Here is an 11,155-nt window from a genome sequence, read left to right as displayed (position 1 = left end):
CATCTCTTTATGTCGTAAATTTTATTTCATAATACTCCTGTGAAGCACCTTGAGACATTTTATTACACTAAAGGTGCTATATAAATATAAGTTGTTTAAAAGGGTGAGAAAGAAAGCGGGTAAATACGGGTCTGTCAGTTGCAGGGAAGTTACTAGAATCTGTCATTAGGCAGAGTAACTGGTGTAGGTGGAAGTAGAGAGTGCTAAAGGGACATTGCTTGATTAATTGGGTGAAACTATGGTAGATAGAGTTCATTGTGGGAAGCTGTGAGATCATACACCTTGGTCACAGTATTTTCTAAATGGTAAGCAGCTAGGAACTGTAGATGACCAGTGAGCTTAAGAGGTTCAAGTTCAGAAATCACCAAAAGCTACTGGACAGGTGTATATATATAAAAAAAAAGATTAAAAAGGAGGCTAGATTACAATGGAGTTGAAGTTAAGTTGCTAGCTAAACCCCATCTGGAGCATTGCATTTCATTCTCGGGACCTCACCTCACAAATTATATATTAGCCTTGGAATGGGGTGCAGCGCATATTCATACTAGGGCTAAAAGGATTAAATGATGAGATCAGGTTCCATAGACTAGACTTTTATTCCTTTGAATGTAGAAGATTAAGAGGTGCATGATCTAACTAAGGTGCTTATGATTAAATGATCTGATAGACTGGATAGTGAGAAACTATTTCCTCTGGTGGAAGGATTCCAGGACAAAGGGAATAACCTTAAAATTAGAACAACGCTATTTAGGGAAATCTGGAAGTACTTTTTCAGACAATGGGTAGTGGAAATTTGGAACTCCCTTCCCTCCAAAGTTTGAGGATCAATTGGAGTTGTCAAAACTTGGATCGACGGATAGATGAGGGTATCAAGGAATACGGAGCAAAGCCAGGTAGATGAACTGAAGATACAAATAAACCATGATCTATTTGAATAGCCATCTTTAGCTTCTAATATTTCTATCTGCTGGAGTGAGGACCTTCATTGGTTACCGTTTGGAGATGTTTGGATCTAGTGCGTGAGTTTTGTTTCTGAAAGTTATAAATGATAATTGTTGAGGCACATCTTGGGGCACCCTGTTTCAGCGGCTTTCTTGGTCTGTCGGCGCACTTTCCCGAGGCCCCCCAGGGCCGAGGTGGTCATGTGGTGGCCACGCTGCCGCCTGTCTGCAGTTCGGATGATCGGTGCGAGGATGAGCGGAGCTGCCGGCGGCGACAAGCGGAAAGAGCTCGAGGAGGAGCCGGGAGTCGGGCTCCAGGGCAGCGGCCAACCTCCGACTAAAAAACCCCGCAACAAGAAGGGCAAGAGCGGCCGCTATGTGCCCCCACCCAAGAAGAAGAGTCTGGGTATCAGCTTCAGTCATCAGCACTTCAGGGGTAAAGTGTGCGGTCGGGCCCCCCGCGTTGAGCGCATTAAAATAATCTAATTGTTTCACGCAAATCAATAATGCGCAAAGTGTGCGGGACAGTGCATGCGGAACCTGTTTCTATCTCTCGGTTAGTTAATGACCCGTCTTGCTGCTCTCATTATGTAGAGCTACCTCACCCCCTTCTCCCATCCCAGTCTTTTTAAGTACACTATAACCTGCAATCCTATTCTAACAGCACACGGACTGCAGCAGTTCAAGAAGGTGGCTCACCACTGCCTCGCTAATGACACCCACATCCTATCAACAAATTAATAAAAATCTTTTAACTGAAAACACTGCCCTTTCTGCTGCCGTGGCTCCAGTATCCCAATTGCATCTTTCCTTACTTTTAAATGCTCCCTTGTTTTGTTGCTGATGTGCTCTGTATTGTTATAAGGCAATTTAATCTCTCATTTTTCATTGCACCTGCTTTATTTTTCGCAGGTACTTTATTATTCCTTCCCATAATCTTATCTGTTTCCTCGTTATTTTATCTTAATATGTTTTATTGTACTCACCCCCTTATCTTTAGGATTACTATTTAAAAAAGAATCATTTTGTGGGATGTGGGCATCGCTGGCGAGGCCAGCATTTATTGCCCATCCCTAATTGCCCTCAGGAAGGTGGTGATGAGCTGCCTTCTTGAACTGCTGCAGTCCATGTGGGGTAGGTACACCCACAATGCTGTTAGGAAGGGAGTTCCAGATATTTGACCTAGTGACAGTGAAGGAACGGCGATGTAGTTCCAAGTTAGGATGGTGTGTTATTTGCAGTTGGTGTTCCCATGCATCTGCTGCCCTTGTCCTTCTAGGTGGTCGAGGTCGCGGGTTTGGAAGGTGATGTCGAAGGAGCCTTGGTGAGTTGCTGTAGTGCATCTGGTACACACTGGTGCAACTATACGTCGGTGAAGGGAGTCTGACCTGCTCTTGTAGCCACAGTATTTATATAGCTGGTCCAGTTAGGTTTCTGGTCAATGGTAACTCCCAGGATGTTGATGGTGGGGGATTCGATGATGGTAATGCCATTGAATGTTATGGTGAGATATTTAGACAATCTTGTTGGAGATGGTCATTGCCTGGCACGATTGTTACTTGCCACTTAATCAGCCCAAGCCTGAATGTTGTCCAGGTCTTGCTGCACTTGCACACAGACTGCTTCAGTATCTGAGGAATTGGGAATGGAACTGAACACTGTGCAATCATCAGCAAACATCTCCAGTTCTGACACAATGGAGGGAAGGTTGTTGATGAAACAGCTGAAGATGAATGGGCCTAGAACTAGCTAGTTCTGGAGCATAAGTCCTTAGCACTGTAGCCAGTACGTGGTCAGACCTGTAACCTTTGCAGTGTCCAGCGCACGGAGCTGTGATTGTCATTTGTGATAGTGGGGGCCTCGGGAGGAGGCTGAGAAGGATCATCCACTCAGCACTTCTAGCTAAAGATAGACACTCCAGCCTTCTCTTTTTGCACCTGTGCTGGGCTGTGCCATTGTTGAGGATGGGGATGTCCATGGAGCTTACCCCCTCTGTTAGATGTTTAATTGTTCACCAGCATCTGGAAGTGGAAGGACTTAAAAGCTTTGATCTGATGCACTGGTTGTGGGATGGCTTAGCTCTGTCTGTAGCATACTCCTTCCGCTGTCTCGCACGCATGTAGGCCTGTGTTGTAACTTCACCAGGTTGACAGCTCAATCAGGTAGACCTGGTGTTCCTGAAATGCTCTCCTACACTCCTCATTGGACCAGGGTTGGTTATCTGACTTGATGATGACGGGGCCCACACTGACCACAATAAAATAATATTGTTTCATGCTCCTGAGTGAGTCTGGCGAGCGGGTGGGCTTTAGTTCATGTGGCTGGTGTTCCCCTCCAGAGCGGCTGGCTTTGCTAGGGTTTCTTCTGTGTCAATTGGGCCGCAGGAGCCTTGATAGTGAGTATCCGTAGGCTGTTGACCCACAGGGAGCTGTGAGGGGCCGAATCTTCTTGGGATGTGAATTAGTTCATCCTCCCATCCCTCGAGCCACTAATCCATCCCTAGCCTATCCTGAATTAGTGTACTAGGTTATGGAGGGATGTGAACAGACAGGGCTGCAATCCATCAAATTGCCCGCCCATGCTTGCGGACATCAGACTCAGCTGTAGTGTCTTCACAGTTGAATAGCCTGATATCTCAGACAGTCTTGGAATTCGTGTGGAGAAGGAGTCGGTGTTGGTTTGCAGACCCATGGCCCAGCATGAAAAAGCAGGTTCTGGAAAGGATGCGTTAAGAGGTGGGAGAGGAGTACAATCCATTGTCTACGTAGATGGTGAAAATGTGCCAGCGATTGGTGAATGATCTGTGACGCTCCTTTCCCTTCTTGCCCTTCAGAGACCCAGTATTACTTTGAGAATGACCTGAGGAAGGTGATTCCCTACTATTTTGACTTCCAGACATACTGCAAAGGGCGCTGGGTTGGGAAAACGCTGCGGGAAGTGTTTAGCTCGGAGTTCAGGGTTGAGCCAATTGAGTATTACACCCAGGCTGCCAAAGCTGGCAGAATCCGGCTCAATGAGGAACCCACCGACCTGAACACCGTCTTAAAGGTACAGTCAGTGTATTTTATGTTGCTCTTGAAAGGAGGTCAGAGGTTGTGTTTCAGTGCTTAACTGGATTCAGCAGGCACATATTTATATTTGCAGGGGCAGCACCTGGAGAGTCTTTGAGCTTGCAGAATCCCTGGGAGGGTGTCAGTATTTGCGGGAGCTCCCCGGGAGGGTGTCGGCGTCTGCGGGAGCTCCCCGGGAGGGTGTCGGCGTCTGCGGGAGCTCCCCGGGAGGGTGTCGGCGTCTGCGGGAGCTCCCCGTGAGGGTGTCGGCGTCTGCGGGAGCTCCCCGTGAGGGTGTCGGCGTCTGCGGGAGCTCCCCGTGAGGGTGTCGGCGTCTGCGGGAGCTCCCCGTGAGGGTGTCGGCGTCTGCGGGAGCTCCCCGTGAGGGTGTCGGCGTCTGCGGGAGCTCCCCGGGAGGGTGGCGGCGTCTGCGGGAGCTCCCCGGGAGGGTGGCGGCGTCTGCGGGAGCTCCCCGGGAGGGTGGCGGCGTCTGCGGGAGCTCCCCGGGAGGGTGTCGGCGTCTGCGGGAGCTCCCCGGGAGGGTATCTGTATTTACAGGGGACCCTGGGAGTGTGTCAGTATTTACAGGGGATCACGGGAGTGATTCAATATTCTCACGTTGGCTGAACTCCCGTAATGGAAATGCACCTTGTGTCCAGGTCTGTCCATTAATTAAAACAAGTATTATTATATAGCCATTATAGTAGGTGTACAGTTTAGTTATCCACTGTCCAGTGCCTTTATCCACTAGGACCACCGGGGGAAGCCCTAATGTACTCTTTAATGGTCAGTGAGCTTTAATCATTTAACTGCTAACTTTTAAGCTGGGGGGGGGGGGGTGGGGCAGAAAGTTCTCCTTTCTCCTTCGAGAGCTTCCCTCTGCCTTGCATGGTTTATGGTTGGGGTGCAGGGGGCATAAACAATATCAGCTAGAGTTCTCACTTTTCATTATTACTGTTGAACAGTGCGAGTGTGGACGTGACTGGCTCGGTCTGTGATGCACGTCCTAACAGCGAATTGTGTTCATATAGCGCCTTTAATGTAATAAAATGGCCCATGGTGCTTTGCAGTTGCTTTATAAAACACAGTATGACACTGAACCGCATAAGGCAAAGTTAGGTCAGATCACCAAAAGCTTGGTCAAAGAGGAAAGTTTTGAGGAGTGTTTGAAAGGAGAAGAGTGAGATAGAGAGGCACAGAGGTTTAGGGAGAGAATTCCAAAGCTTGGGACCTAGGGAGCTGAAGGCTCCACCAATGGTGGAGCGATTAAAATCAAGGGTGCAAAGAGTTCGAATTAGAGGAGGTTTTGGAGATAGGGAATTGCGAAACCATGGAGGGATTTGAAGACCAGGATGAGAATTTTAAAATCAAGGCATTGCTTGACCTGAAGCCAATATAGTGAACAGGATCTGGTGCGAGTTAAGACATGGGCAGCAGAGGTTTGGATGACCTCAAGTTTACGGAGGGTAGCATTTGGGAGATCAGTAATGCATTGGAATAGTCAAGTCTAGAGGTACTGAAGACACGATCGAGGGTTTCAGCAGCAAATGGGCAAAGTCGGCCGATGTTATAGAGGTGGAAGTAGGCATTCTTTGTGATGGCGTCAAGTGTGACACTAAGGTTGCGAACAGACTGGCTTAATCTCAGACTGTTGCCAGGGAGAGGAATGGAGTTGGTAGCTAGGGAACAGAATTTGGAGCGGGGCCGAAAACAATGGCTTCAATCTTCCCAGTATTTAATTGGAAAAAATTTCTCCAGTTCTGGATGTCGGATAAGCAGTCTGATAATTTAGCAACAGTGGAGGAATCGAGAGAGGTGGTGGTGAGGTAGAGCTCCGTGTCATCAGCGTATGTGAAAACTAACGGTGTGCTTTCAGGTGATGTCGCCAAGGGACAGTACATAGATGAGAAATAGGAGGGGGCCAAGGATTGCTCGATGGGGCACCAGAGGTAACGGTGCAGGAGCAGGAAGAGAAGACATTGCAAGTGATTCTCTGGCTATGATTAGATAGATAAAAATGGAACCAGGTGAGAGCAGTCCCACCCAGCTGGACAACAGTGGAGAGGCTTTGGAGGAGGTTGGTTTGGTCAACCATGTCAAAGGCTGCAGACAGGTCACGAAGGACGAGGAGGGAAAGTTTATCTTTATCACAGTCACAGAGGATGTAATTTGTGACTTTCATAAGAGCTGTTTTGGTACTGTGACAGGGGTGGAAACCTTAATGGGGGCTTCAAATATGGAGTTCTGGGACAAGTGAATTTGGGAGGTAACACCGCACCAAGGACTTTGGAAAGGAAAGGGAGTTGGAGACGGGATGGTAGTTTGCAAGGTGGACTATCCACATGCAGTTGAATGAGTTACAGGAAGGAGAGGGAAACAGGCCTGTGGGATCCCTCCCTGGCCAGAGTCAGTGCTCTTGGGAAAGGAGGGAAAGTCACTCTGAATGAATCCCTGTCTGTCTCTTGCTCTGTGCTTGGTCACTGTCCAACTAGGTTCCTGAGTGGTGACTCCGAGCCGTGAAGTTGCCATTTGATTGAGCCAGCAAGGGCTGATTGATGCAAGGAGCTGGATAGGAACGACTTGCATTTCCACTAAATTGTATGGGTGGCGCAGCAATCCAGAACGTACCGCGCGGTGTAACCAACAGGCAGTGCACAGCAAAAAAAAAATTCGAAGGAGCAATGCTCACCAGTATTAATGGTTTCCTTCACCATCTTCTAGAACAATGATTTCATGAGGAACACGGTGCACAGACACGAACCCCCTGTCACTGCTCAGCGAATTGAGATTCTGATCCAGGACCAGGAGGTAGTTGTGGTGGATAAGCCGGCCTCCATCCCAGTCCATCCCTGTGGCCGATTCCGACACAACACTGTCATCTTTATCCTGGGTAAGGAGCACGGCTTGACAGAACTGCACACCATCCATCGGCTGGACAGGCTCGCCTCTGGGGTCCTCATGTTTGCCAAGACGCTTGCAGTCTCCAAGAAAATGGATCAGCAAGTCCGAGAGAGACAGGTACAGTGTGAGGAAGATCTGTGAAGCAACTCGGGCTAAGTCTCAATGTTGGCTGCAAGGATTTGAGCCCCAGGTTATCTCCATCTGGGATAAGTTAACTGTTCTCTGCCAGGTCGATGGTAAGGAAGAAAGTCTCACATTTCTATAGCGCCTTTCACAACCTCAGGAAATCCCTGAGCATTTTACGGCCAATTAAATACTATTGAAGTATAATCACTGTTGTAATGAAGGAAATGCAGCAGGTAATTTGTGCACAGCAAGCTCTCACCAATAGCAGTGTGATCATGACCAATTAATCTGTCTGACTGATGTATGTTGAGGGATAAAATATTGGCCAAAACACCTGCAAGAGCTCCCCTGAGAGGTCAGACAGGACCTCAGTTTGACGTCTGTTCTGAAAGATGGCGCCTCTGACAGTGCAGCACCTCCCCTATTGTCACTCCACTTTCCTCTCCTTTATGATCATTCTCAAAACCCAGCTCTTTCACAAAGCGTTTAGTCACTTCTAATATCTGCTCCTTTACCTCAAGACTATTCTTTGACTCAGTCTCTGGAGCACATTGGGATGTTCTTCCACTTTAGAGACGCAATGCCAGAGTGAGGATGCCCATTAACGAGCTAACCCTAACCCTGCACTGGAACTGTCAGCCTGGATTATGTGCTCATGTCCTAGAGTGGGACTCAAACCCACAACCTGCTGTCTCAGACAAGAAAGTGCTGACACTGACTTAGTTGCACTACCATTGGGTTTGATGCTTCTGGACTAGGGAGGGTTCCCAATCATAATCACTGTGGCTGTGGAAACGATTGGGCTTGACTGTGATGCCTTCCATTATTGAACAGCTGCTAACATTGTATAGACCCACACAAAGAGTGACCAGCTGGGAGAGGTAATGAAGAATGGTACACCAGCAATTCTGTACCATGGTGTGGGGCGGGGGTGGGGAGGGTAGTGAGCTCCATGGCCGCACTCTCCAAGCCCCTACTCCGACCTCTTGAGAAGCCTGTGTGTAGACTTTGAGCAGCACATCCACACTCTGGATGACACTGTGCCAGCAGTGTGCCTTTTACCCGTTAACCGCGTTCCACCACAACATCAGCTCGTTAATGGGCATCCTCACTCTGGCATTGCGTCTCTAAAGTGGAAGAACATCCCAATGTGCTCCAGAGACTGAGTCAAAGAATAGTCTCGAGGTAAAGGAGCAGATATTAGAAGTGACTAAATGCTTTGTGAAAGAGCTGGGTTTTGAGAATGATCATAAAGGAGAGGGAAGTGGAGTGACACAGGGGGTTCAGGGAGGGAATTCCAGAGAGCTGGGGCTGAGATGGCTGAAGGCACAGCCACCACAAGAGGCTAATGTCAGAGGAGCTTTGAGTTTTGAGAGAGGGAGGTGGTGGTTAAGGCTGGTCGAAGTTACAGAGATGGGGAAGAACTGGGCCATGCTGGGGTCCATGATCTCAAACGTCGGTCACCCTGCAGTGGTTTTCCAATGTGTCCAGACCCTGATCTACAGTCTAAGCTGACTGGTGCCATTTTGTTCCAGGTGCAGAAGGAATATGTATGCCGAGTGCAGGGAGAGTTTCCAGACGGTGAAATCACGTGCGAGGAGCCCATCCTAGTCATCTCCTACAAGGTCGGTGTGTGCCGAGTGGACCCCACAGGGAAACCATGCAGAACCTTGTTCCAGAAACTGAGCTACAACGGCACATCCAGCGTCGTGCGGTGCTGCCCTTACACTGGCCGCACCCACCAAATCCGGGTCCACCTCCAGTATCTGGGTCACCCCATTGTAAATGACCCCGTGTACAATACTGAGGCTTGGGGACCCCACAGGGGGAAAGGAGGGAAGGTGAACAAAACGGACGATGAGCTGCTGAAGGCATTGGTGGATGTTCACAAGTTGAAAGAAAGCCTGGATCTTCTGGATCTCCCGGAAGCAGATCACCATTGTGCTGTGGAGGAGGGCAGCACGGACAACACAGAGAGTTCCACCCTGCAACTCAGTAGCCAAACTGAAGTCCATGCAATTGTAAGGACTATAGACGAGAACAGCGAAGTCGCTGAGGAGCAAGTGGGGAAGGCAGAAGACGGCAGCTCTTTGGAAGTAACCAAGGACACAGCGAGTGGCCAGGAAGAGACGCCAGTGATTGTGAAGGACCATCTGTGTGGCGAGTGCAAGCTGGTTAGGAAGGACCCATCTGCAAAGGACCTGGTAATGTACCTGCATGCCCTGCGCTACAAAGGGCTGGACTGGGAGTACTGCTCAACGCTGCCCTGGTGGGCTGCTGCTGACTGGCAGGAGGACTGAAGTACTGACCGCAAACCCAACCGCTGTGTGTAAAACCTGTACCAAGTGTACAGATGGGTGCAAGTCTGAATGTTCAGCTACTAAATGGGTGTGAGAGAGAGGTGCTGGAAGTGAAGGCTTGTGCCTCATAAATGCAGGTCTCTTAATGTTCAGTCAGTTCCATGAAGAGAGAGGCATCAAGCTGTTTATATAGGCAAGTTCTATTGAAGACACATACCCTCTGCATGCAGTCTGAGTGCTAGTTTTGTTGGTCTGCTGCAACCCTCGCTATAAGCTGATTGACTAAGACAGGATGACCCTGGGCTGCTACACTTGGCCTCTGCATCTGATTGAGAGTTTACGGCATGGTTTGGAAAAGGGAAATCCAGAATTCCTGTTTCTGCTGGGAAATATCAGCATGAGCATTGGATGAAGACAGGTTTGGGTTTGGCTGTGATGGCCTCTGCAGTTCAATATCCTATCTGCGAATCTGTACTTGAAGAATGGTGGCTGCTTGAGTAAAGTCTGGGGGAGTGGTAATGGCCAGTGCCCATGAGCCCATACCCCATAGAGGAGGGTAGGAAATTAACACAATAACATTGTCACTGACTATTGCTATAATGTACTCCTGATAGGACCCTTTCTGTAATCTGACTGGACGTGGTGCAGATACACATCAGTGATGTTTACTAACCATTGCGACTGATCTTTGATTGTTGAACAGCATTTTATGATTTTCCCTCAGTTCCTGTTCTTTGTTTGGATTTTGTTTACTGTATCTGACCAAGTAAAATGAAATAAAGCAGTGCCAAAAATAATATGGGCAGTGGAGACAGCGAGATACCAGGGGGGCAGATAGAATGGGAGAGATACAGTGTTGGGTTTATAGGATAGTCATGTATCCTTTTCATTCATACAAGATCGAGAATGAGGAAATACTGAGATGTCTGGTTAATATTTTATTGATTGAAATATTGATATAACCCATTGCATGCAGCAGTGATGTGATTGGGCCTGAATTCTACTCTCAAACACTGCGCTCAACAGGTTTCTTAGGTGTGATGTCTTGACTGTAACATTACGACATAAGCACATTTCGTTCATGTGCCATAAGTTAGTTTCTCTCACATCACTATGCCAAGTGTTGTTGCTGCTTCCTTTTCCCAAGTGCACATGTGCAGCTACTGTTCTGTGTGCGTTTGTTCTCTACATTTTTGACCACAGCTGTCAGACATGGACTTCACTCTCATCTCTCTTCTATATTTTTACAGAGAGCTATTCTTCCCCTACACTCCTTCAATATTCAGATGAATGGGTCCTGTTCATTAACATTTTTACTCACATCATCCCACAGTCCAGAGTTGACTCCTACCCCTCTCAGCACTCAGCCTGATCTCATCCTAGTTAATCCCTACAACCACTATAGTTTAATATACATAAATATTTGTATGTAGCTCATCTACCTAGTGTGTCTACTGTTGCATATGTGGCAATCACATCAGAATTATGTAGGTGATGAAATGAGAGATTGATTTGTCCTGAATGATATTGATCTACTTCAATGTTGCAGCTGCGCCCATCCAGGGAAGTGAAGAGGTTACCATCGCACTCCTGACTTGTGCTGTGTAGGTGATGGAGAAGCTTTGGGGAGTCAAAAAGTGAGTCACTCACCGCAGAATTCCCAGCCTCTGACCTGCGCTAGCAGCCGTGGCATTTATGTGGCTGGTCTAGTTGAATTTCTGGTCAGTAGTAATCCCCCAGAATGTTAATGGAAGGATTCGATGATGGTAATGCCACTGAATATCAAGGGGATGTGGTTAGATTCTGTTGTTGAGGATCCTTATTGCCTGGCACTTCA

The 11,155-nt window shown here is 48.1% G+C and overlaps 1 protein-coding gene across 1 annotated transcript; it reads left to right on the top strand.

The window, feature by feature from the left end:
- Positions 1-765: 765 nt before the first annotated feature.
- On the top strand, positions 766-10,115 carry rpusd2 (RNA pseudouridine synthase domain containing 2). The gene is made up of 4 exons (XM_068039693.1): positions 766-1,377; positions 3,775-3,989; positions 6,713-7,009; positions 8,554-10,115. The coding sequence occupies exons 1-4, from the start codon at positions 1,143-1,145 to the stop codon at positions 9,316-9,318; spliced, it is 1,512 nt and encodes a 503-aa protein (XP_067895794.1). The 5' UTR covers positions 766-1,142; the 3' UTR covers positions 9,319-10,115.
- The last annotated feature ends 1,040 nt before the right edge of the window (positions 10,116-11,155 follow it).

This window comes from Heterodontus francisci, chromosome 9, assembly GCF_036365525.1.
Source record: "Heterodontus francisci isolate sHetFra1 chromosome 9, sHetFra1.hap1, whole genome shotgun sequence".
Classification (NCBI taxonomy): domain Eukaryota; kingdom Metazoa; phylum Chordata; class Chondrichthyes; order Heterodontiformes; family Heterodontidae; genus Heterodontus; species Heterodontus francisci.
This window is presented reverse-complemented; position numbering and strand designations above follow the sequence as displayed.